Source organism: Prosopis cineraria, unplaced genomic scaffold (genome assembly GCF_029017545.1).
Source record: "Prosopis cineraria cultivar Desert tree isolate PC_DT_omini unplaced genomic scaffold, ASM2901754v1 PC7, whole genome shotgun sequence".
Taxonomy (NCBI): Eukaryota; Viridiplantae; Streptophyta; class Magnoliopsida; order Fabales; family Fabaceae; genus Prosopis; species Prosopis cineraria.
Window position 1 is genome coordinate 7,919,265 of NW_026555338.1, and position 27,881 is coordinate 7,947,145.

General features: G+C 34.3%; 1 protein-coding gene and 1 non-coding gene across 2 annotated transcripts; one reads left to right on the forward strand and one right to left on the reverse strand.

The window, feature by feature from the left end:
• Window positions 1-1,663: 1,663 nt before the first annotated feature.
• LOC129316987 (small nucleolar RNA R71) lies at window positions 1,664-1,770 on the reverse strand. Its single transcript, XR_008594895.1, has one exon. It is a non-coding gene; the product is annotated as a small nucleolar RNA R71 (small nucleolar RNA).
• Window positions 1,771-3,777: 2,007 nt separating this feature from the next.
• LOC129315157 (uncharacterized) lies at window positions 3,778-6,537 on the forward strand. The gene is made up of 2 exons (XM_054958717.1): window positions 3,778-4,293; window positions 6,405-6,537. Exons 1-2 carry the CDS (start codon window positions 3,895-3,897, stop codon window positions 6,417-6,419), a joined length of 414 nt encoding a protein of 137 aa, XP_054814692.1. The 5' UTR covers window positions 3,778-3,894; the 3' UTR covers window positions 6,420-6,537.
• The last annotated feature ends 21,344 nt before the right edge of the window (window positions 6,538-27,881 follow it).

Consider the following 27,881-nt stretch of genomic DNA (forward strand, 5'->3'; position numbering starts at 1 on the left):
TAGGGTTAGCTTTAGTGTAATTTTGAGGATAAGCGACTAATTTCCTATCAAAATTTTGGCGCCGTTGCCGGGGAATGGTTTAAGTTTAATTCTAAGGTTGTTTAGTACTTAATTTATATTTTTAGTGTTCCTGAAAATTTTTTTGAAAAATTATAAAAATTTGTTTTTGTTTTGTTTAGTTTTTTTGTGTGTTTTGAGTGTTTTTATTCTGTTTTGAAAAAGAAAAAAAAATTAGTGCAATTTTCGTTGGTTTGGTGTAGAGCTGAAAATACTCTGTTTCTAGTGTCTCTGTCTGAAATTGAAAAATTAACTGGGAATGAGTCTGAGGGAATTTGAACTTGAAATTTATTTCATTGAAAGCTCTATATCCTAGCTTCACTTTAAAATTGGTTTGGTCAATTTTGGACGTGGGAAGTGTCCTGTGGAAATTTTACAATCTAACAAGGTCCAGGGAGCCATTACAGAGGATTTCCAAAACCCTGTTTCAATTTTGAGTTAGCATATCTTCCTCTTTGTGCGTTCAAATTGATTGATTCCAGTTTCATTTTTCTTATCGCTGTCTTATCTTTGTTTCTTGTGTTTAGGATTTTCTTCAATTTTTCCATTTTCCTATTTGAAAGTTTGTTAGAAGCTCTGAAGGTCTTCTGGACGAAATCCTGTTTCTCCAGACTTGAGGACCAACTTGTGAAAAATTCTGGGAACGATTGGGAAGGATTTTTAATCTAAAAGTTTTATATAATTTTCCTGTATATCTCTTGTGTTTCTCATAAAAGTTTCAGGGGAATTTATCATGTGGATTTGCTGATAGAAAATTCACAAGTTCACTGTCTCCAGAGAGCCTACTGTGCGAATTCCAGAATTGCCAAAGCTTCTTGATTGAGCATTTCTAACTCTCTTTCTACTTGTTTGGTGTTATTTTTTTTTTTCATTTTGTTGCTATTGAGTTTAAAAAAAAAATAAAAAAAATTATTTCTCTTGCTTTTGTGTGTTTTGAATTGTTTCATGTTGATTTGCATTTTAGTTTAGCTTGTTCTTTGTTCTTAATTTTCTTGAGCTTGATTAGTGCATGACCCGAAGAAAACATACCTCTTTTGTTGAATTAGATCCAGAAATTGAAAGGACTATTTCTAGATTGAGAAGATCACAACCTATTCTTGATTCTCATTTGGTTTGTAATTCAACAATGGAAGGTATCTTAGGACATGAGCATGTGCATAATGAGGGCCATGGGAATGGGAATGAGAATTTGCATGATGATGGCCATGTTAATAATGAATTTGAAGGCTTGCATAACCCTAGAGAGGAGAGGAGCATTAGGCAATTAACTCAACCTAATTGGCATGATAATCCTTATGGCTTATATGTTCCTCCTACTAATGTTCAATTTGAAATTAAATCCTCTTTGATTAATGCATTGCCTAAATTTCATGGGTTACCAGGAGAGGATTGCCATAGGTTTTTGCATACTTTCCTATTGGTTTGTGATACTATGAAGCCTATGCATGTAAATGTTGATGATGTTCAAGCTAAGGCTTTTGTATTTTCTCTTGAAGGTTTAGCAAAGGAGTGGTATTTCAACTACCCTTCTTATGTGAAAGTGAGCACATGGGCCGAGCTAAGAAGACTCTTCTTAGATAAATTCTTTCCAAATTCCAAGGTCACCAATTTGAGAAAGCAAATCTATGGGGTCCAACAAGGAGAGGATGAGAGTCTCTATGAGTATTGGACTAGATTCCAAGGCCTTTTGGCTAAATGCCCACACCATCAAATTTCTAGTGAGAATTTAGTCCAATATTTCTATGAGGGCTTGATTCCAAGAGACAAAGTTAACATTGATGCCGCTAGTGGTGGATGCTTGATTGACCTCACTTCCTTAAAGGCTTGGGAACTAATTGACAAGATGGCTTCAAGTGGTGCTCAATACTCTACAAGGGAAAAGAGAAATGTGAATATGGTAGGTTCCTCAGTTCTTAATGATTCATATGTGGACTTGCTAGCTGCCAAGATTGGGAGAATGTTGGCTCCACAAATATCTCAAGTGAGCAATGTAAGTACTTCTCAAGCACTTGTCCCTTATTCTTGTACTTTTTGTGACTCACCTATGCATGTAGAAAGCAATTGTCCTATTAAGTTTGAACAAGTAAATGCTATCTACAATGGAAAACAATCCTATGGTGGGAGGCAAGGGCAAGGAGCTTATTCTAATACTTACAACCCTTCATGGAGAGACCATCCTAATTTCTCCTATTCAAATCCAAATGTGGCTTTACAAGACAATCAACAAAGAGGATCCTATCAAAACACCTTTGGCCGTGACCCTCCACCTCATTTGTCTCAAGGTAGCTCTTCTCAAAGCTACAATCCAAGTGGTAATTCTCTTACACCTTCTTCTAATTCTTATAGTGATAGGAGGCTTGTTCCAATTGAGAGTTCTTCTAATTCGAACTCTTCTAATGATGTGAATGTGTTACGTAAGCAGTTGATTGAAATGAACTCTTTGTATAAAAACATGTATGATGGCTTAGGGAACAAGGTAGAGAGTATGGGTAACAAGTGTGAGAACATGAACTCTAAAATTGATGCCCTTACTTCTCAAATGAATATGCTTGCTAACCAATTAAGTGCAGCCAATGCTCAAGCCTCTACATTACCATCCAACACCGTTGCTAATCCTAAAGCTAATCTTAATGCTATCACATTGAGGAGTGGCAAGGAGTTGGGAGAAAGAGTACAAGAAGACAAAAGACAAGGGAAGGCCGAGAAGCCCTCTTTAAATTCTTCAATTGATGTTAATGTTTCTAGTTCTTCTTTTGCTCCTAATGATGCATCTTTTTGTAGAGATGATGAGGATGAAAACATTGAGGAGATCATATGTGAGCAACCACCATCTAAGGTGGAAAAGGGGACTATGGCCGAGTTGTTTAGTAAGGAAAAAGAGGGAGAGGCCGAGCAAAGTGAAACAAGAAAGGAGAGTTCAAGGAAGGAAGAAGGAAAGCAAAGTCAAGAGATTATGAAGAAGCTTCCTTTTCCACAAGCACAAGTGGTCCCTAAGCAAGTAAAGGGACAATTTGATCAAGAGGTATATGATTTCTTCCACAAGATTCATGTTAATGTACCCTTGATGGATGTAGTTAAGAACTTTCCTAAGTATGCCAAATTTTTGAAAGATTGTTGTACAAATAAAAGAAAATTTAGGCCTAATGCAAGGGTACAATTACCCTCATCTGTGAGTGCTATCATGAAGCCTCAACTCCCTATAAAATGTGAGGACCCCGGTTCCTTCACAATTCCATGCAAGATTGGCAACACACATTTTTCTCATGCATTGATAGACTTAGGTGCAGCCATTAATGTTATGCCTCTTTCAATTTATCATGCCTTGAGTCTTGATTGCATGCATAAGACACCTATGATATGCCAATTAGCGGATAGAAGTGTTAGAAGACCACATGGAGTAGTAGAAGACTTGTTGGTTTGTGTTAAAGGTCTATTATTTCTGTGGATTTCTATGTGCTTGATATGTCAAAAGAAGGGAGTGGGGATGATATTTTGATTTTAGGAAGGCCATTTATGAGGACTGCCCGTACATTGATTGACATGGAAAAAGGTAGTTTGATTTTGAAATGTGGAGAGGATCATGTTATTTTTAATATATATGAAGCAATGAAACATCCTTTTGAGGATTATTCTTTGTTAGGTGTAAGTTCCATTGAGTTATTGCTTCATGATGCTTGTGAGTCTCACATGCTTGATTCTTTCTCACATGTTGATGATGATTTGTCTCTTGTTACTACTACATGTATTGATGGATGTAGTTGTCCTATTTGTTTAGAGATTGATGCATGCTTGAATGATGCAACTACTTCTTCTCATGATTTGTTTAAAATATCTCCTATGCTTGATCTTGAAATGCTTGAGAAGGGTATATCTTCTTGTGTTGTAGGTACTAAAGCCATTAAGGCCGAATCTATGAGTTTTTCTCCACTCGAGCTTGATGTTCTTAGGATTCCCAAGCTATTGGAGGAAAATTCTACACTTTCACATGTCGAGGCCGTGGCTCAAGTCCAAGCACTTGAGGACAAGTTGCAAGAAAAGGGGGAGGCTGTAAAGAAAGAAGAGGAGAAATCAAAAACAAGTGACAAGCCTAAAAGACAAGATAGTACCATGGAATATTCCACCAAATTAGACTTGAAGAAGCTCATTCCCTCTTGTGTAGAGCCACCTACCTTGGAGTTGAAGCCTTTACCATCCAATCTCAAGTATGCATATCTCATTGAGAATGAGAAGCTTCCGGTAATAATTTCTAACTCTTTATCTCTTGAGGAAGAAAATGCATTACTTGATGTGTTGAGAAAGAACATACATGCTATTGGTTGGACTTTGGCTGACATTCCTGGTATTGACCCTATTGTGTGCACACATAAAATTTTTCTTGAGGACAATGCTAAGCCCATTAGGCAACCACAAAGGAGACTTAACCCATTGATTTTAGATGTGGTAAAGAAAGAGGTTGTTAAGCTACTTAGTGCTGGGATCATCTATCCTATAGCTGACAGTGAGTGGGTGTCTCCAACCCAAGTTGTACCTAAGAAAGGGGGGATTACTGTGGTAAAAAATGAGAAAGGAGAGCTTGTTCCAACTAGAGTTCAAAATGCTTGGAGAGTGTGCATAGACTATAGGAAGCTCAATAATGTGACTAGGAAGGACCATTTTCCTTTGCCTTTTATTGATCAAATGCTTGAGAGATTGGCTTCCAAGTCCCATTATTGCTTCCTAGATGGGTTTAGTGGGTATTTTCAGATTCCTATAGCTCCTAGTGACCAAGATAAGACTACCTTTACATGCCCCTTTGGTACATTTGCCTATAGGAGGATGCCTTTTGGTCTTTGCAATGCACCTGGTACTTTTCAAAGATGCATGATGTCCATATTTTGTGATTTTATTGAACATTGCATGGAAGTCTTTATGGATGATTTTACTGTGTATGGTGAGTCCTTTGATTCATGCTTGCATTCTTTAGATAAAGTGCTTGGTAGGTGCATTGAAAAGAAGCTTGTGCTTAACTTTGAAAAATGCCATTTCATGGTAGATAAAGGAATTGTTTTAGGCCATTTGATTTCTTCCAATGGCATAGAGGTGGATAAGGCCAAAGTAGATGTGATTGCTTCTTTGCCATATCCTGTTTGTTTGAAAGATTTGAGATCATTTTTGGGACATGCAGGCTTTTATAGGAGATTTATAAAGGGGTTTAGTGAAATTGCTTTGCCTATGTCTAAACTCTTACAAAAAGATGTTGATTTTGTTTTTGATGATGCTTGCAAAAGGAGTTTTGACACTTTGAAAAGCATGCTCATTTCCCCTCCCATTCTTAAAGCCCCAAATTGGTCTTTACCTTTTGAGTTGTCATGTGATGCTTCTAATTTTGCTGTGGGAGCTATGCTTGGTCAAAGAGAGGGCAAGTTATCATATGTGATTGCTTATGCATCTAGGACCCTAGATTCAGCTCAGGTTAATTACACCACAACTGAGAAAGAGTTGTTTGCTATTGTTTTTGCACTTGATAAATTTAGATCATATCTTCTTAACTCTAAAGTTGTTGTGTACACTGACCATGCTGCTGTGAGGTACTTGTTTAAGAAGACAGATTCTAAGCCTCGCTTGATTCGATGGGTGATCTTAATGCAAGAATTTGATGTGGAGATAAGGGATAGGAGTGGTTCTACCAATCAAGTAGCGGATCATTTGTCTAGACTACCTCATTTAAAAGCTACTATGGTAAACTCTAACCCTACTATTCCTTGTGATTCATTTCCTGATGAGGCATTGTGTGCCATTTCATCTAAGCCTCCATGGTATGCCTCTTTTGCTAACTATATTGAGTGTAGAGTCTTGCCTCCTTGTGCTTCACGTTTTGCCATTGAAAAATTGAAAAGAGAGTCTAGATTTTACATTTGGGAACCACCTTTGATGTGGAAGATTTGTAGTGATAAAGTGATTAGGAGGTGTGTTGATGATGTTGATGTGCCTTCTGTTCTTGAATTTTGTCACTCTCATGCATGTGGTGGTCATTTTAGCTCAAATAAGACAGCTAGGAAGGTTTTAGATTGTGGATTGTATTGGCCTAGCTTGTTTAAAGACTCTTATGAATTTTGTAAAGCATGCTTGAAATGTCAAAAGGTTAGTAGTTGGGGTAAGAGACATGAAATGCCTCAACAACCCATTTTATTTTGTGAGATTTTTGATGTTTGGGGCATTGACTTCATGGGTCCCTTTCCACCATCCTTTAGTTTTGAGTACATATTACTTGGTGTTGATTATGTTTCAAAGTGGATTGAAGCCATTCCTACTAGAACTTGTGATGCTAAGATTGTTTTGAAGTTTCTCAAATCTAATATTTTTTGTAGGTATGGAGTTCCTAAGGCCTTGGTAAGTGACCAAGGATCCCACTTTTGCAATAAGATGATGAAGGCTCTCTTGGCTAAATATGGAGTGCATCACAAAATCTCTACACCATATCATCCCCAAACTAATGGCCAAGCCGAAGTATCAAATAGAGAAGTCAAGAAAATCCTAACCAAGGTGGTGAACACAAATAGGAAGGATTGGTCTTTACACTTGGAGGATGCTTTGTGGGCTTATCGGACCGCTTATAAGACTCCCATTGGCATGTCTCCTTTTCGATTGGTGTATGGAAAGGCTTGCCACCTCCCTGTGGAGATAGAGCATAGGGCCTATTGGGCCATCAAGAAACTAAACTTGGATTTCCATCTTTCGGCTAAGGAGAGATTTCTTCAAATGCAAGAACTTGAGGAGCTTAGGTTGGATGCCTATGAGTCTTCTAGAATCTATAAGGAGAAAACAAGGATCCTTCATGACAAGCTAATCTTGAGGAAAAAGTTCCAAGAAGGAGATCAAGTCCTCTTGTTCCAAACAAGGTTTATTCATAAGCATGCCAAGTTGAAGTCTAAGTGGGAGGGACCATATTTAGTGACCAAGGTGTTTCCCTATGGGGTTTTGCAACTCTTGAATAAAGCCACGGGTTCCACTATGCAAATCAATGGTCACCTATGCAAGCTCTACAAAGATGCCAAATCACTTCAAAAGGAGGAGGACTTCTCTCAACATGTTTTTGAACCACCATGATAAGGTTGTATCTCTCTAACCTTGAGCTTTTACCTTCCTTTAATTGATATATTTAATGATAGGTATAGTTCAAGTGTGGGGGAGATGAACCTAGTAGGAAAATTAGAGTTTATTTGCTTTATTTGACTTCTTTGTTTTGTGTTTTAGTTTGAAAAAAAAAAATCTGCACCACACTTTTGTTATGCATTCATTATTGATCTCACCTTATTTTATCACTAGTCTATACATACATTGAGGACAATGCATGATTTAAGTGTGGGGGAGAGAAATAAACATTTTGTTTTGTTTGTTTGGTTTTGTTTGGTTTTGCAAAAAAAAAATTCAAAAAAAAAATTTTTTTTCTTTGTTTTGTTTTGTTTGAGGTTACTTAATTACCTAGCTCTTGAATGGATATTTTGATTCTTGAGATGTGGTAATTTTTAGGATTGAATAGGTGTGAAGTGAACATTCTTTTACCTTGAATTAATGGATTAGAGTGGCATATTACCCATTCATGGAAGAGGCTAAACACTCATGTGTGATTAATTCCTTAGTGATGTTACCCTCTAGAATTTGTTTCACTTCTTAATTAAGACCATATATCTTGCACTTGTTTGATAGGAGATGAGAGATGGCATTCATAAAAAATAGCCAAGAGCCAAATAGCCAACCTATTATTATTTATTATCCTTTGTTAGCCACTTTGAGCCTTTGGTTTGATTCTAAAAAAAAAAATATTCACCCTATTTTTCCCCAAGGAATGCATGTTACACTTTTATATGTCTTTTTAATATTCATTGCATGTCCTAGATCAAATGAGTGGATGCTTATTATCATTTCTCTATCCATTACTTCTATTGTTTTCAAAGAGTTAGGGGCAACCAAAAAAAAACAACAAAGATAGATTTGAAAAAAAAATATAGTCAAAAAGAAAAGAAATAAAGTTGCTAGAAAAAGAAAAAAAAGAAGAAAAAAAAAGAAAAGAAAGAAAAAAAATAAAAAAAAATAAAAAGTTGCCTAGCTCATCCATTCCATTTGTTTTATTATTTCTTATCATTTCTTTCCATCCTCATTGTGTTAATGTGTTCACTCAATTGAGTTAGGTTATGCTTTGCATATTAAGGGGATATATCTTGATTTAGCATTATTTTGATGCTAACCCTATTTTTTTTTTATATACATGCATTTCTTAGACATCCTTTCATTACCTATATCACAACCTAATAAAGTCCATTTGATTCTTGATTGCAAGTGCTATTTAGTGATGGAGAAGTAGAAGGGTTACAAATTCATAGTAGGGTTTATCCTAAGAAATTTTGAGTGAAATTTAATACCTTATACACTTTGAGTGATGAGAGCAAACACTTAACCTAGAGAGGCTTACTCTTTGACATTGATTCTTGGTAAGGGTTTGTTTGTGATGTGCATAATTCTTTCGTAATTATTGCCACATTGATTGATAATTTGTAGAAGTTCATGAGCTAGTATTTTAGTGACTTGAAACAATGTTTTTCTCTTATTTCTTTGTCTTATAGTTTCTTTTGGGACCTTTTTCACTTGATTTTGCCCGGAGTGCAAAAGCTAAGTGTGGGGGAATTGATAGAACACATTTGTTACCCACTTTTATTTGTCAATTAGGACCATTTTATTAATGATTTATCACCTTCAAGTGCACACATTGCATTAGATTTGGAACTTTGCCTAAGTTTCTAATATCAGTGCACTAGGGGCATTTTGGTCCAAAAAATGAACTTTTGAGAAAATGTACAAGAAAAATTGACAAAGTGCATTTTATGTCCAGTTGATGAATGGTGAAATTATATTTTTAAAATTCATTTTAGTTTGGGAGTAATTAAATAAAAAAGTCAACACTTTCTTAAGTGTCTTAGTTTGTCCTAGTTTTTGGTTTGCCTTTGTGTGAAAATTTTTATATAATTTTGTGCAGCCTAAAACTTGGTTAATTTAATAAATTCTCCCTTCTAATTATGAATTTAATTCTGGACATGAATTAGATTTTATTATATCATATGCTATTTAATTGAATTATGTGATTTATGTGACATAGGTGGCATGTGACTTGTGCATCAATTGGGCAATTGAGGTCAACACTCCTTGAGGACAATGGCTGATGGTTTGCACGTGAATTATGATTATTTTGAGGGATTAGATCAGCTAAAATGATGTGGATGACACATGGGAAATTAGGCACACATTGGAATCATCTACAAACCAATAGGAAGTTGCCACCTTGCAAGTGTGACAAGGCTCCCATTTACATTTTAATTTCTTTTTCCTTATTTTAATTAAGCTTCAGCTGATGGGAGACACCAAGGAGCACGCCATTTTAAGTCTCAAATGGGATCCAACACATATCTCATTCATCTTCCACATTCTCTCTCTCTCTTGTTCATAGTGTTCTTCATTTTCTCTCTTTTGTTCTTCATTTTCCAGCACCCTAACCTCCATTTTCAGCCACCAAACCTCCACAAAACTCATACCATTCTTCTCCTCTCTTCATTTTCGTTCCATCCCTTCCATTTTCACAAGGATTGAAGCTCATTTTCATCATTCAAGAGCTATGGAGTTTGGCCTTCACAAGCAATCACTAGGGTTCTTGAAGATGAAGATTGGCTAAGTTTCTTTGTGGAATCCTAGAGAGATGAAGATGGAGGATGAGTCTTGAGCTTCAAATTGGCTAAGTTCTTTTGTTTCCTATCCTCTTCTCTTTTTACTAGATGGTTAGATTCCTTAATCTAGGGTTTAATCATCTTAGCTTATAAATTCTAATTTGAATTTGATGTTGATGTAAAGAGAGAGGATTGTTTCATTTAATTTCTTCCTTGGACAGCCATGACTGAATTTTGCCACTCTTTGTTTGGCACATAATCTTGTGTTTTTCAATTAGTGAATTTCTTGTGTTAATATTGCATAATCTTGTGGTGTTAATGCTTGTGTTGTTGAGTAGCTTGACATAATCTTGTGGTTGCTCAATTTATGTGTTTGACCATGGCTGTTGAGAGAGGATTTTGAGTGAATCACTTGGCTAATGTCTTCACCAATTGGTTAATTAAACTAGGGACTTTAATCTAAGACCTAGGGAGGTTAGCTAATTAGGTTAATTGGCTTAGGATAATTTTCTTAAGTCATGACAGCTTTAGTCAAGAGGAAAGGGAAGCTAAACTTAGCCTAATCATGAGAAGATAATGAGTCCAAAATAACTAATCTCTAGGGTTCCATTATTGTAAAAAGGGAAGTTCATTTCACTCACTTTCACTAGCATTTTAATTACTTGCATATTAGGTAATTAGTTTAGATAATTAGCTAGATAACTAAATTCCTACAAACTTTGGTTGATTTATTTCACTAGATAACTTTCAATTAGACTTAAAACCATTCCTTGGGAGATGACCTAGGGTTGGCCCTATATTGCATTAGGGTTAGCTTTAGTATAATTTTGAGGATAAGCGACTAATTTCCTATCACTCACTCACTTATATGATTGGTTTCCCCTAATACTAATAACCATGAGGTATTGTACCTTTAATCTAGCCTCCTCATGAACTGATAGAGACTAGTTAGGTTTGAGTCCCTCGTAAAATAAGTGGGATAGTCTCGAATCAACTATAGGACAAAGGCTACCTCCCGATTCTAATGGTCGGTGCTAAGGCTAGTTCTCGATTCCAACAATCATTGCCAGTACCATATAGATTTCAACCAATCTGCTCCTCTCCCTAGGAAAACTCTCACCAATGATCATGCTATGCACATTTCACACATAATATGCATTTTAACAATCATTTCTCAACACATAAACTCACATAACATAATTACTCCACAATTCATCATAATTCTCTACTCATAGTAATCAATCACAAGTAATTTCACAAAACATCAAGGGTGGTAGAATTAACATTTTCTCTTTCCCAAAACCATTTCACAATCAAGTATTTGTCAATATACATCATCAATTTAAACTCATAAAGCACATTTTACAAACATAATTAATATTCAACTATAAAAATTAAGTTTTCCTTGGTTACCTCAAACCTTTAAAAAGTCAAAGGTTTACCTCTAACTATTTTAACTTCTAAAGCTTCATCAAGCTTGAATGGTTTCAAAACAAACCTCTATTCATCCAAACCATAAGAACATCATCATTACTTAACTCTTGAACATAAAACTCCACAAATACTATTTTAATCGACTCATAATCACTACCCATTCATACCCGATGTGCTTATTAGATCCCATTAATGCATGTTATCATTAAAAACACCTGAAACCATCATTAATGCACATAACCTCTCTTAACTACCTCATAAATGCCAATTTCAGATATTAAATGCTCCTATGGACAAACCATTTCTAAAATAATCAATATGGTGTTCTAATACATTAAACAACTCCCATTTAACTTATTTTAACCAATGGAATCAGACCCATACTCCTATGGACTAAAATCCATCTCCCAACTCAAACCCTACTATAAATAATCATAAATGAGGGAGAGAAAGGGAGAAGAAGGCACCATGATCTTACCTTAGGTGTTTAGGAGCTCTAATCTATTAATAATGGGACCAAATGTCATGCCTTAGCAGAGCTAATTCCGAGCTTTTCATTTTCTTCCTCTTTCTCTCTTTTATTTTCATGCAGCTCACGAGCTGATTTATCTAATTTTTTACCGTATGCCATGGCTCATGATGCCTTTCATCATAGCACATGGCATAGAGGAGACCGTTACATTTAAATTGTGTCTGTGCATTGCGGCACACCAACCACGTACCGTAGTGGATGGAACAAAAAACAACTCTTCATCATCCTCTTTCCTTACCCGAGTGGCTTACCATCGATCCGGACCCACTTTTAGGGCTAAAATCACATCAATTATATCAAGTTAAGCCCCTTATGGCCACATACCTCATTAACTCACTTACTATCCTAATTAAGTTAAAAAATAAGGATTAAAATTTTTTGAATGTTACAAACAATACCTCTATCACAAGTGTGTGAAGAAAGATACCATAGTCTATAGGTGGGTTAGATTACCTTTGGCTAGGTGTTTTTGCCACTAAAGGTATGCTTAGGTCAACAAGTGATTGATCCAGGAGAGCCTATGGTTTCGTGTCAAGGAGTATTGGAGGTTTAATGGCTAGCTAATCATGCTAGTATGTATTTGTGTGGAATTTCTTTGAAGAGTGTGTGTGTGTGAGTGATATTACCTTAGTTTTGATACTTTGGCATGGTTATTTGTAGTAATAGGTATTAAATGAATTATATTAGTTACTGAGATTTTTATCTCGCCTGTGGCTATTCACATTTGTCAGGTTTTGATACTAGTGGGTCAAAGGGAAAAGATATAGGCTGAGTTGGCATCTCTCACCTAAGTCTTTATAAGAATTGGTGTAATAATTTTGTAGATTGTTAGCTAAGAATGTGTATAAGTTGCCATAGGATTCAATATATGTGCATAAAGTTGTATTTATGGTATGTTTGATGACTTTAAGTTTCCTAGCCCTTATATATGTGTGAATGGTGGGACGACTAAATGAGCTAGTAGATGAATGTATATGTTTGTGAATATGAGATGATTGAAGAGTATGTGTGATGATTTGGCTATGTATGAGATTAAGAAATGAAAATGTAGTTTTGGCCCAAAGTATGATATGGGCAGGCCAAATATGTATATGTATGTTAAATTATGCATGTGTATGGTAATTAGGTGTGTATTGTCCATTTGGACATGGTCAAGGCCCAAAAAGTGGCTAATGATATTTGGTTTTGAATTGAGACACTTAAGTGACAAAATTTTGGCATAAAATGGCCAAAATTCACTTCAGTATCTAATTTTTGATAGAAATATTGGATTGAAATGAAACTAGTGTCATTAGTTAGATTTCAAAATAAGCTTCATGTAGGTGCCTGAACCACCCCAATCGGACATCAGATATGGAAATGGTGCACATCTGAAGTTTACCTTAGAAAGCTGCAAAATGATAGCAATTTTAGGTGTCTGCGCCATGACACATGGCACAGATCAAATAGTTATGGTCTTTGTGCCATATGCCACATCACACGTGGCATGAGCCGTGGTGCACGGTGCCAAATTTGACTTAATTTGTTTATATTGCACATGTTTACTTAGTCCGGGTTATAGTTATACTTATGGCTTCCTCTGTGTGTGAGGTTTTATAACCCGAGTGATTTATAAAATAATTTTTAAAAATCTTTTATTAGGATCCTAAGGTTTTCAAAGTTTTCAAATTAAGTAATTTTGATTATGGTTGATTGTAGCGGAACGTATGGTAATGTTATGAGGGCATTACATTTACCACACATTGAATTTGCTTATAACAGGGCTATCTATTCCTTTACTTCTTTTTCTCCTTTTAAAGTTATTTATGGCTTTAATCCTTTAAATCCTTTAGATATTTTTCCTTTACCTTCTAAGCTACATGCTAATGTCGATGGCAAAAAGAAAGCTAAATTTGTGTAGGAGTTACATGTAAAAGTGAGAGCTTACATTGAGAAGAAGAATGAGTAATATGCACAACAAGCTAACAAGGGGCGTAGATGAATTGTCTTTGAACCAAGAGATTGGGTTTAGGTTCATTTAAGAAAAGAGAGGTTTCCTAAATAAAGAAAATCCAAGTTGTAGCCTCACGGAGATGGACCTTTTTAAATTTTAGAACACCTTAGAGACAATGCTTACATAATTGATTTACCTAGCTTGGACAATGCTTACATAGTAGATCCCTTTTTGACTCTACAGATTTATGGAAGAATCCTTTTCAAGAGGGAGAGAATGATAGCCTAGCTAAGGAGTAAGGAGGAGTGCATAAGGTCCAAGAAAGAGGAGTCCAAGCTAAACATATCAAGAAGGGCATGCTTGTAACATCCCAAGTTTTAATTCCCTAATTAATTAAATCTAATTAAGGTAATTAAGTAAATTGAAGTGGTGTGTGGCCAGAGAGGTCTAATAATCATGTTTGATGCTATTTCAGCTTAGTTGTGGGTCTGGTATTGAGGCGGACCACCCAAGCATCGAAAGGAGAAGAAAAAGAAGAGTTGAAGTTGCTGTGCCACACGCTGCAGTGCGTAGATCATCTGCTGTGGTGCATGGCCATTTTTACACTTTATCAGATGCAAAATGAGACAGAAAAACAAAGAAAAGAAAGGAGAGAAAGGAGAGACGTGCCAAAGCTCTATTAAGGTTTACTTAGGGATCACTTTAAGAGTATTTTGAAGGCTACAAACACCCAAGGTAGGTATCATACTCATTAATCTCCCCTTTTCTTCCACATTTATGAGTTTATGGCTAGGGTTTGATAGTGAAAGTTGGATTTCAGTCCATATAGATTATGGGTCTGAATTTGTTACTTAAATGGAGTTAATAGGGGTAGACTAGAGTATTTAAACTTAGGTATAATGAGTTTTGGTGTCTTGGATTGTTGGGCACCATAAATACCCAAAAATTCCATTTATTATGGGCAGTTAGAAGTTTGTGATGCAATTAATGGGGATTTAATAGCTCATTAATGCTATTAGGAGCTAAAGGTAATTTTTAAACCTAATGATTAGGCTCCACCTTTTGTAAAGTGAAGGTTGGACAATTTAGAAATAGAGATTGAGGGTTTAAATGTTTGAGTTTATTGTGTTGATGGAATTCAACTTGGTTGATTGTTGTTTTAGCTCTTGGTCGCCTATTGGAGTGGAAATTCAAGCTTGGAAGCTAGTTAATTGAGGGGTAAACCTTTAACCTCTCAAAGGTTTGAGGTAATCAAGGAAAAAATTTACTTTGGGTAGTTATATGTTAATTGATTGTTAATTGTTTGTGAATGTGAAATTGTAAATGCTTACATGCATGGGATTGGTTGTTTAAGTAAGAACTATAAATTAGCTTCTTTGAGTACATGAAAAAGCTATTTTTAGGCTTGAAAATGCAAGTGCAAAGTTAAGAGGATTGTATTATGAATATGCCTATATTTTTTAGAAATAAATATGATGATGTGTAGAAATAGTTTTGTATTAATAAGAAATGAATTTTGAGAAAAAGTGAGAATACACACTTGGATAGTGCAAGGTCATGAGTCCAATGTAGTTGTGATAATAGTGAATAAATAAAAGTGAAAAAGTAAACTCAAGTGAGTAATGATTATGGCATGATCAGTGGTGGGACTTCGCCTAGGGATTTGGGAGTAGAGAAAATTCATATGGTAATTAGGCTACCCTCTAGTGCACGGGGGCTATAGCCTTGTCCTACTATTTATTGAGGGACTAGAACCTAGCTATCTCCACCAGTTCAATAAGGAGAATAGCCTAGGGTATGAGACACCTCAAGAATTCAAGAATGGAGGAAGCCGTGGTCCAAGAGTGAGTCTTGTGATCTTTGGCTGGGCCACATCTCATGATTGGTGAGCTTGGGTAGTTCAGTTACACAGACAGAGCCCTAATCAGTATTATAGCCTACGGTTTCAGTATGAGGAAATAAGGAGGATATAAGGTTAGTTGATCATTACCTAAATAAATATATGACGTGTCACACGTGCTAAGTAGTGGCAGGTCATAATAGTATAGGTCTTGTATCATATCTGAGAATATGGTGACAATGCACCTACTTATGTGAGTAAAGAAGTTATAGAGAGATAATGATAAAATGTGATATAGGGGGACATGTTTTTATAAATTTGATCTCCTTATGCATGTATTTGTTTATAATTGATCTATAACTACATAGGGTAGGTTTAACCTTGGTTACTGAGTGGCTAGACTCACCCCTCTTATTTAATATTTTTCAGGCTCTAGCTCTGGTGTTGAGAGGGAGAAGATTAAAGAGGTGGGGAATTAGTACATTCCTTCTTGTATGCCTCTAGCTTTGATGTATTTATGTAATAGCATATAAATTGCCAATTCTAGGATGCATATCCCCATACTTGCACTATTTTGGTTTGGAAATGTTAAAATATATTTTAAGCCCTTAGCTTATATGTATGTGGAAATATATGTGTTTATAGGGCCAAAATACTAGTACAAGTATAGAAAAGAAGATTTGAACATGTTTTGAATGGTTTGAGTGAAATGCCAGAGCAATTTACCTCCCTCTTTGTTTTTGGTAAAATGGGGTTGAGGAGTGAATTTTTATTATAATGATGTTTTAGTGCCTGTGACATGTTGTACTGGTAGTCCTAGGTCCATTGGATATGGTCTAGGTGTTAGGAGAAGCTTTTGGCATCTGTTGAGGGTTTTGGACACCCTTTTTGTGTAAAAGTATTGAAAAGTGATCAAATTGTGTTTGGATATTCAACTTCTTAGTGTGATGTGTTTTGGAAGTAAAACTTGTGTCATTAGTTAGTACAGGAAAAGAGCTTTCTATAGACATCTAGATCACGTCATTTGGACGTCGGACGGAGAATTAGGGCGAGTCAGAAGTTCCCCGATTCTGCTGTCATTTTAATAGCAGAACCAATGAAAATTTTGTGCAACATGCTATGGCGCATGGTGTCTGAGCCATAGTGTGTGGCACAAAGAGCAACATGCTGTGGCATAGAGTGTGTCCACCATGGCACATTACTCTATATTTCAGTACATAATTTGTTTCCAACCGTTTTCGACTTCTCTCACTCCTCTAAGGTATCCCATGCTTTTGAGACTTATTTTTACTTTGATATAAAAGGTTTTGATCAATTTTTAATATGTTTCTATCTAGAAAACTTAGGATCCCTTACTTTTGGATTAAACTTTTGGTAATCACTCTTCGGAGCTAATCTTTTGATTACCATGAACTTTATTCATTAAATGTGTTTAGTGGAGTGTGAGCATTACAATGCTTGAGGATCCATTATAAGGGATTGAAGGCCTAATGATAAGGGTTAGGATTAAAGCTGTGAAGGAGGCTCTTAATGGATTGATAGCCAAGCCCACACCCAATGAAGAGGCCCAAGGTGCCATTTTCACTCTTTGGGGCATTCAAGAAGATTTGTCCCATGCAAACTTGGAGTGCAAGATTAGATATTTAACTAGTCAAGCAAGCATTGATTGCTACATTATTTGCCTTAGCTATTAGTTTCCTATTTTTATTTAGGCATTTATTTTTAATATCTTTTAGTGATTTTCTTAAGTTTTGGGATTACAAACTTGCAATTTAAGTTATTATATTTTAAGTAGAATCCTATAAGGTGTCATCATTTAGGAAAGTTTTTAGATTTGATTTCTATTGTAATTTTGATCAACATTCCTATTTATTTTCCATAAGTGGCACCATCCACCTCCTTCCTTCTAGGGTTAGGGTTTTCATTTAGTTCCTTATATATAGACCTTATGTAATTAGTTTTAGGAAGAAGCTTAATACAATTTTTGAATTATTCACATACTATGAGAGCTTTTCTTGTGCCTTTTGAGTGCTTAAGAAGAATGGGATTATCAAAGGATTGGTCTTTCTTTATGGGTGCCCGTGGAGTTAGGGGTCAAGAGTTAAGTGCCTCTTAGTTTCTAAATCCTATTGGATCATGTCTTTTGATGATTACAAAATTAAGAAAAGACATATTTATTGTGTGTGTAGATATAAAGAATCATAGATGAAGACAAAACTTCAAGAGAACGAAGAATCAAGAGAAGATGAAGAAGTTTTAGGATAAAATATTTTAAATTCTCTTAAATTTAATGTGAAAACTTAGAAAGCTTAATCACTTTTCATAATCATTAAATGAATGTATCATATGTCTCATTTATATGCATTAAGACTCATCTAAGTATATTAAAGCTTGCAAACAATGTCTTTCTTGCGTGTTGAATTTTATAGAAGTTGTTTGCAGTGTGAGAAGTAAATCATGTGTGATTCTACAAGTTACTCATGAGTTTCTGCACACTGACTGCTAGATCACACAAGTATGAAGAAGTGATTCACACATGATTGAGCACTTATGTTATGTGATGCCTTAAGCTTTGTTTCTGCATGCAAAATCACGTGTGAAAGCCTTTATTGTCTATGAAAATTTTTGCATCTATGCTTCATTGCTTTGTATCAAAAGTGTAAAACCATGTGTGAGATTGATGGTAGCCACGTGTGATTCGTCACTTGTTACACAATCACATTTTACTTTATTGAGTCTTAAGTCATCTTAAGCCTAGCTAAAATTATTCACATCTATGATCATTGATTTGTAAATCTATATCTCTTGATCATGCAAAATCTTACTTGAGTTATGTGCAGTTTCATGTGTGAAAATGCACCAAGTGAGTTTGTTCATTAGTGCTTGCAATTTCACATGTGATAGCTTTTTGGTTCCTCACGTGTTTTGACCACACAAATTAGCTTTGGCATTCTGCTAGCCATTTCACATGAGAGAGAAAAGAGGTTCCACATGTGATTTGTCACACAAAACTAATGATAGTTTCTTATATGCAAAACCATGTGTGAGAGCTAATAGTGTACTCACAAGTTTTAGCAGCTTGATATTTAAGCTTATTCATAAGTAAAAAACCATATGAGAGAGCAATGAGGTATCATGTGAGTTTTAACACACAGAACTAAATACTTTTTTAGAAGTGCAAAATCACACGTGAGAAGTCAAGGTGTTCATATGTGATTTATTACATATACATTTATAGAACACTTCATGTGCAAATTCATATGTGATTCTACCAATCACTCACAAGAAAATACACTAACGGATAGAATAATTATTCCAACAATCTATCAACTTCTAAAACTATATAAGTGATTCATTTTGAGCCAGAAAAGGAATTAATGATCCTTGATCGAACAAATTATCATTTGTGCATTTAATGAGCTTTCAAATTGTGCTTTTACAATCTTGAATTCGTTCATTATTCTTGAAAGAAATTGTGAAAAGCTCTCATAAGTTTATAAGCTTTTAATTGTAATTTTATCTACTCTTTAAGAGAGTTTTCTATTAAAGCTTATTTCTTTTATCAGAATCCTTGAAAAAGTATTTTTCAAGTAGTTGTAACAATTTTTCTGAATTGTAGCAAAGTTTGTTGACTGAATCAAGACAAATTTAATCTTAAGAGTTGTACTGTGGTGGCAAGTACCTATTGAAGCTTATGAATTTAGTTGAAAATCTCAAGTGTGATCTTAAGGACTGGATGTAGGCCAAGTTTGTGGCTGAACTAGTATAAATCTTGTATATCTCATCTTCTTCCTTTACACTTCAGTTCTTCACTCTTTTCAAGTTTTCAAAAGTTTTTAAATGTCACACAATTCATCCCTCTTAGGTGCCAGCCTATCCTAACAAATCCTAGATTGTTGGAGAAAGGGTCAAGAGATAGGTTCCTCTTGGGTCAACTATCCAAACCTATCTTGCTTGGTTTGTTATTTTCACTTCTTTTCTTCTTTTTGATTCTTGTTGATTCTTATTGTTTTTTCTTCTAGTTTTTTGCTTCTACTATGTTCTTGTTCTTGTTTGTGTAGTACTTGACAACTGCGTAACGATCCATTGAAATTTAGAGGGTCTACTTCTAAATACAAGTAGGGATTTTTGCGTCACTAACTCTCAAACTGTAAAGGTTCAACATAAGGGGAAAGTTGATCTTAAGCTCACATCTAGAAAAGTGTTGTCTCTCAATGATGTCTTGTATGTGCTCGATGTTAGAGAAAATTTGATTTATGTGGGTCTACTAGTGAAGGTTAGGGTTAAAGTTTCATTTGAATATAATAAGATTGCAATGACAAAAAATAATGTATTTGTGGGAAAGGGCTATTGTAATTAAGGATTGTTTCTGATGAATGTTGATGATGAAATGAATAAGAATGCATCATCTTCTAATTATTTTTATGTTTATATGGTTGATCCATTTAATTTATGGAATTCTAGGTTAGGTCATGTTATTAAAGGTTATATAATAAAAGTGCAACATCTTGGATTGATTTCTAAAATTAAAGATAATGATTTAAAGAAGAGTGAAGTATGTGCAAAAACTAAGTGTTGTGCTCCGCAAGTGCACAAGTCATACCAAGTAATATAATGAGAATAAGGCATCATTCCTTTGAGGATTTATTTAAAATTAATGATCAAACAAAAGACTAAGTGAGTTCGACTAAGTTAAGCTAAAACATAATTAGGTAAAGATGATGTTGCAAACTAAATTAACACTAGAAAATAAAGAAAAGTAATTGATTAAAAAACTTCAAACACAAATTGGGACCTAGGATTATCTCCTCTCATAAATGCGTTTAACGAAAATAAGTACTTACTTAGGGAAGGTGTATTCACTACAGATACATTTAATGTAATCACCTAGATGAATGTAGAGTAGGGCTACTCTTATAAGATCATGACGAAATCTCTACAGCATTTATCTAAATACTAGGTATGCGTAAGGCCATTAAAGCATAAAATTACCATTAACTATTAATAATAGAAATTATAGGGGTATAATCTGACTAATAAGACCTCTAGTATATGTCCAAGAGTTGTTAGTTCATAAAAGCATGCTTCACTAATTTCTTTGTGTTCTAAGGAATATTAGTCTAGATCTAGTTTATAGTCCAGAAGACACTAGATATGATATGGTTATACTTATAAGTGTAACTTAGATGATAGTGTTCTTTTGACACATGTGAGAGATTGTTGTATGTAACATCCTAATTTTCTAATCCTATAATTAGTTACTAATTAGTGGTGAATTCGTAAATAGAAAATAATTAGAAATTTGGATGATTACTTAATGATTTGACATGATGGAGTGTTGAATGAATAGATACGAGTGAAAGAACTGCATCTCAGAATGAAAGCATGTGTGCATAGTGAGGATTTTTTACTGTGCCATGCACCACGACCTAAGCTGCTTGTGCCATGGCACATGGTATAGAAAATTACTTAATAAGTCATGGGTCAGCTTGGAATTCATAGGAAGAAGAAACAACGAAAACATGAAAAGAAGAGGGAAAGGAGAGAGTGGCTGCTAGGGTAAAGAAGTTTAGAGTGTTGGAAGGCATTTCTAACTAGTAACTTATTGGGTAAGCTTCATACAGTCCTTAGCTTTGATTTTACTATAATTTCTTTTAGTATAAGTTATAGAAAAATTAAATTGGAAAAATTTTAGGAGTTAGTTTCTTACCCTATAATAATAAAAAAGTTTTTAAGAGTTAAATTGAAGCTTTGTGATTGGTTTGGAGTTGAATGATAGAGCTTTGAAGATGTAGGCTTTATTTAGCCCTAAATCAGAGGAAAAATAAAGTGAAAATTGGGTAGAAGTGAAATGGGATCACTTAAAGTGATAAAAAGTGGTACAGAGCAACGTGCTCTATTTCTGTTTGTGTTGTGGCGCATATGATAGCAAATTCTATTGTGTCATATGACAACTTGAAAGATCAACTTCCACTGCATACTATTTTCACATCTGACATCCGATTAAAGTGATTCAATCATCCACACAAAGCTTACAACATATACTAACTAATGGAATAAGTTTGGACTCGATCTGACAGTTTGATCTAAAATTGGACACCTGGTGTAAAAAGTCACTTTTTTAAAAAAACTTACACCGTAAGTGCTCAATTATCATTCCTTATCCCATTACACCACTTCAAGCCTTAAACCAAGTCTAAAAGAACCACATACACCTGATTGACACTATGTACCATATATATCACATCAATTACCTGTCTTGGCCTCTCAATAGGAATACACATACAACATATATTCACATATACACAACTAGACTTGTTTCACTTTTAACCCTCCGACTCTTAAATATAGGGCTACGCCTCACTATATGGTCAAAAATCACAAATGTACTAACTCTTCTAAATGGGGCTCCGCCTTACCATTTCTATCAAGTTCCTATATATTTACACAATTCACAATTAATACATATATACACACAAGTGGAACAAGTTACACAACATCATATACTTGCTTGTTTTAGCATCTAGGCCTACCCACATACCCTCTCACTAGGTCACTCTCGGCGTGATGCAACCTTATATACATATACAAGCAAGATTCACAACACAATTCTATTAGAAATTATGCCCTAAGGCCAATCATTATACTATGCACATTGTTATTTAATGAATTTCTCTTTTATTATCATATCAATTGCATGTTCACTATGATAACTGTATCCTTAGACAAACTATAGTGATTATCATAAATGTCCCTGGTCAGTCATCTATGAGGTTTCATAAATGAAATAAGACTAGTATAATATTGATTAATTATAGAGATATAAATCAAAATTATAGGCACTTGAAAGAGTATAAGGTGTTAGACCAACCCGCTATGAGAAAGCTGCATGGTACAAGTCATAAGCTTATTTCATATGTAACCATATCACTAAACCTTTTGACCTGAGATCATCATGGATTCCTATATGATGACCACTAAACTTTGACCTAGTCAAAAGTCACCTTTAATAGGGTGATTATAAAGGCTATGATTGAGTTTAGTGATATTCATGTAGAGGAATATGAGTGGTTAAGATGGAATTTGTCCCTTACATTAAGTGAGAGATATTATTGGGCCCCTCGATAAGTAAGATTGAGAAAATGTATGGCTATACTATAATGGAAAGAGTTTTTTCATTACTACAATCAGTCCACTCTGAGATTGAGAAAGTAATGGTTAGATAAAGGAGAATGACAATTCCATATCTTATACTTGATTGAAATATCGCGTGATAAAATAGATGTAATACGGTTGCATGATAGGTTACATTGGACCCCATGTGAATTGGGTAGTTATAATGTTTTGCTAGAGGCCACTTGTGTCTTATAGGCTAATAGCGTAACTAGCCTATTGCCAACTTCATATGGGTTTATAAGGTCACACACAAGAATAGCCCAACTCGAGTTATAATGTTCAAGTTTATTAAATTTAGAATATATGTCTAGATTCAATAAATTTAATATAGGGTGAATGAATATTTATATATTTATATAAAATTTAAAATTTAAAATGTAATTATATATATATATATATTTGAAATATATATTCATGTGTGTGTGTGTGATATATATATATGTATATGTATATGTATATGATATATAAAATTAAATATATATATATATATATATAGATAATATATCTTTTCTAGAGCTGTCAATTAGGGCCGGCCCTTGAAGGGCCAGGGCCTAAACGGGCTGGCCCTAATAAGCCCGATTGCATGCCAGGGTTCCATTTTTTAAGGCCCAGCCCTAACCCTCAGGGCTAAAGGGCCGGCCCTCAGGGCCTCGGCCCTATTTTTTTAAAATTATTTTTTTAATTAAAAATTATAAAATATATATTTATAATCATAAAAAAGTTATTATTCATAAAATTAAGTTTAAGAAAGTAAATTTAAATCAATTTACACCACAACAATAAAGAAAACTAAAATATTTAGGTCTAATATCAAATAGCAACATCAAAGTAAATACCAATAAAAATTAAACTTAGCTAATATTATCAGTTAAATTTTAATAAATAAATGAGGGATGGATGAATGCATTTAATATGTTCATTTCTTTGAATTATGTATTTAATTTTTTATTTTTTTTATATTATAATTTTTTAAAAAAATTATAAACGGGCCTAAAAGGGCCGGCCCTTTTATTTTCGGGCCTTAAAAGGCTGGCCCTTTTAGGCCCGATTTACTTTTTTACAGGTAAAATAGAAGCCCGGCCCTCAATTTTTTCGGGCCTAAAAGGGCCGGCCCTACGGGCTCGGCCCTAATTGACGGCTCTAATCTTTTCAAATTATATATGTGTATATATATTATATTATATTATATTATATTGTATTGTATTGTATTGTATTGTATTAGTTTTAAATTTAATTTTATATGATAAATTAAATTTAATAACTATCATAGTATGAGAGAACATCATGTCAGTTTTATAATTTGAATTTATAAGATAAATTAGAATTAGATATGATATCATGAATTAAATTTATGAGATAAATTTAATTAAATTTTCATGGACTTTTAAGTGGAAGATGAAAACCCTAATATAATATATATATATATATATATAAGGTTGTGCTTCAGTAAGAGAAAGAGTTAGAAAAATTCTGACGGCAAAAACACTTTGAGAGCCACAAACACCCTATAGAAAGGAAAACTAACTTTCAAAGAAGAACGGACACTGGGAGTGCTAGCACGCTGTTCAAGTTAGAGAATTGTTCATGTAGATACTGGTAGAGGGAGCATATCTATGTTGTTGGCTCCTGAGATCCAAACTTTTGAAGAGAACATGCACCAAATTTGAAGAATTAAAAGATAATTCTTCTATCTACCTTGACTTAAATGAGTTTGTTCGATCCATATCAAGATAGGGACTTTAAAATTTTAATCTTTCACTATGCCTTCCTATCCAACAGTGGTATCAGAGCCAAGTCAAATTTTTATTTAAGTTAGTTTTGGTTGATTACGTTCTTAAATCTTCATGTAATGAACTTCTTTAAATGAATGTTGCTTTGAGATTTTTTAAAATTTATATGTGATATTTTTGGAATCCATATATATTTTTCATGTGATGTTTTAGAAACATAAATACATAATCATTTTATATATTCAAATTTATATGAATTTAAATAAATTAATATGATTAATATTTAGCTATATAATGTGCGTTCTCAATATGAATAATGTTCATCCATATGATGTGCATTTTCAATGTCATTGTTGTTTGTCCACGTTTTTATATGGTTTAGGTTGGATTGTCCATATGATTAATGAATCTAAAGGGCTTGAGGTAGCAACTCATTCAAAAAGAATAAGCTTTTCAAAAGCTCCAGGTGGCGTTGCCCCCTACACCCCCTGTAAGGGGCACTGTCCCTTGACCTCACTTGTTATAACCAGCTAGCGGGACCACCATGGTTAACTCTACATAACGCAACTTAATTCACAATTTATAACCTTTCATTACATATGAATTATTTATTTGTTGTGTTTTCTTTGCCTTAAAGTTGTTTGGGTATGGTGACACATATGGCTCTAGTTTTACAAGGGTTGTAATTTCTAGATATGGCCTGCGTGTTGTGCCTCTCTTTATAAACTCTAAATGTACATTCTTCTCTCATCTCAATCCTCTCATATGTATAAATGAGGTTTTTTGATGTAATTTATCTTCTTAGAGAGGTCCTCTTATTAGCTTGGGATAGACATAAGTTAGTTGAGCCATATTGTGTCACGTTTGATTATACTTTTGATTAGATCAAAATATGCATGATTTTGTATGAGATACAATTGCGTTCACTTTACACAGTTATTAAATTAATAAATTAAACCCTCTAATCAAAATCTTAAGTTATAATGCCATTAATTAATGAATACTTTTCAAAAGCTAAATCACTCAAATATAAGATCCACCAAAATGGATACATTTGGGTTATCTTAGTGAGACAAGCGTGAGTAATGGTGCCACTTATAAAAATTCATTATTGTTTGACTTAATTGAGATTATCAAAACAGTTTTAGATCTAAATGCATTAGATGAGATTGAACATGTCGAATCATATGATGATCGAATCCCATAAAGATCTAAGTTATATGTGATGTAATTGATAAATGAGTTACCTACCTAAATAACTTAATTTTAAGCATCCTGCCAAAGAAGACTAAAATTTCAGTGAAATATGGGTCTTAGCCCACTAATCAAATTTGAGGGTTGCTAGTTTTAATGGGAGATATAAAATTAACTTTATGTATTTTATTGTAAAATCATGTCGACTAGTAACACTGCTACACTATCATTGTGATTAATCCTTGAGAAGGACAAACTCAATAGGATGAACTTTCTTGACTGGTTCAGGAACTTGAGAATTGTTCTCAAGCATGAAAGAAAGGCTTATGTCCTGGATGAACCTATTCCTGAGGAGCCTACAACCAATGCTCCAAGAGCTCAAAGGGATGCTTACACAAAGCACACCAATGACTCAGTGGATGTTAGATGCCTAATGCTAGCTACCATAGTTCCAGAACTTTAAAGAGATTTAGAACACATGAAGGCTTATGAGATGATTGTACATCTCAAGGAAATGCTCTAGTAATAGTTAAGGCAAGAGAAGTATGAGACCACAAAGGCCTTACACTACTGCAAGATGGCTAAGTGTACATTAGTTAGTACTCATGTTTTAAAGATGAAGAGCTATATTGATCACCTTGAAAGGCTCAGATTTCCCCTAAGCCAGGAGTTAGTTACAGAATTGATCTTAAAATCACTCTTGGGAAGTTATGACCATTTTGTTATGAACTATAACATGAATGACATGGATAAATCCATTTTTGAACTACATGGGATGCTTAAAACTGCTGAGCAAAACATTAAGAAAAAGCTTAGCACTGTTTTGATAGTTTAGAAAGGAAAGGTATGAAAAAGAAAGGCAAGGGCAAGGGAAAGGGTAAAGCTTAGATGGTAAATTAAAGAGTTAAATAAGCCCAAAACTAAGCCTCTAGCCAAGAAGGCAAAGCCTCCAAAGGAAGAAATTTGCTTCTTTTATAATGAATTGGGTCATTGGAAGAGGAACTACAAGCTTTACCTAGAATATCTGAAAAAGAAGAAGGATAGCGAGGCTAATCCTTTAGGTATTTATGTTATAGACATTCACCTTTCTACTTCTTCTGCATGAATATTATATACTGCATGTGGTTCTCACATTTGTACAAATGTGCGGTGTCTCAAAGATAGTAGAAAGTTGATGAAAGGCGAAGTGGATCTACGAGTTGGAAACAAAGCAAGAGTTGCTACTTTAGCCGTAGGCACTTATAAATTACTTTTTCCCAATGGGCTTTTGTTAGTTTTGAACAATTGCTATTATGTTCTTGCTTTGAGTAGCAACATTGTTTCTCTTTCTTGTTTGGGTAAGGAAGGTTTTACTTCCATTACTGGGAATGATAAATGTTCTATTTATCGAAATGACATTTTTTATGCTAATGGTGATTTGCATTTTGGTCATTATCTTTTAAATCTGGAACATCCTAGTAATAAAAACATCTATAACATAACTATAAGGATCAAGTTGAATGATTTGAATCTAACCTATCTATGGCATTATCATCTCGGCTATATAAATGAGAAATGCATTTTTAAGCTCCATCAAAATGGACTTCTCAACTTATTTGATTTTGAATCTTATGACACTTGTGAATCTTGTTTATTAGGAAACATGATGAAAGTACCTTTTTCTAGGCATGGTGAGAGGGCTAATGAGTTACTAGGACTCATACATATAGATGTATGTGGACTAATGAGTACAACTACCAGAGGGGGTTATCAATACTTCATTACCTTTATTGATAACTATAGTAGATATGGATATATCTACCTAATGAAACACAAATTTAAATCTTTTGAAATGTTCAAAATATTCCAAAATGAAGTACAAAACTAACTTTGCAAGATTATTAAAACTCTTTAATATGATTGAAGAGGTGAATGTTTAAGCCAAGAATTCATTGATCATCTCAGGAGTTATGGGATAGTCTCATAATTAACTCCTCCAACAACATCATAATGGAATGGTGTTTCTGAGTAGAGAAATTAGACATTATTAGATATGGTTCGATCCATGATGAGTCATGTAGATCTTCCACCATCCTTTTGGGGCCATGTACTTGAAACAGCTACATTCACATTAAATTGTGTTCCATTTAAGGCAATTAAGAAGACATCATATGAGATATGGACTGGGAAGAAACCTAATTTTTCTTTTCTCAAGATTTAGGGAAGTAAAGTTTATGTTAAGAAACAGGCCTCAAACAAGTTAGCACCCAAATTCATAAAGTGCCTTTTTGTGGTGTATCCTAAAGAAACAAAG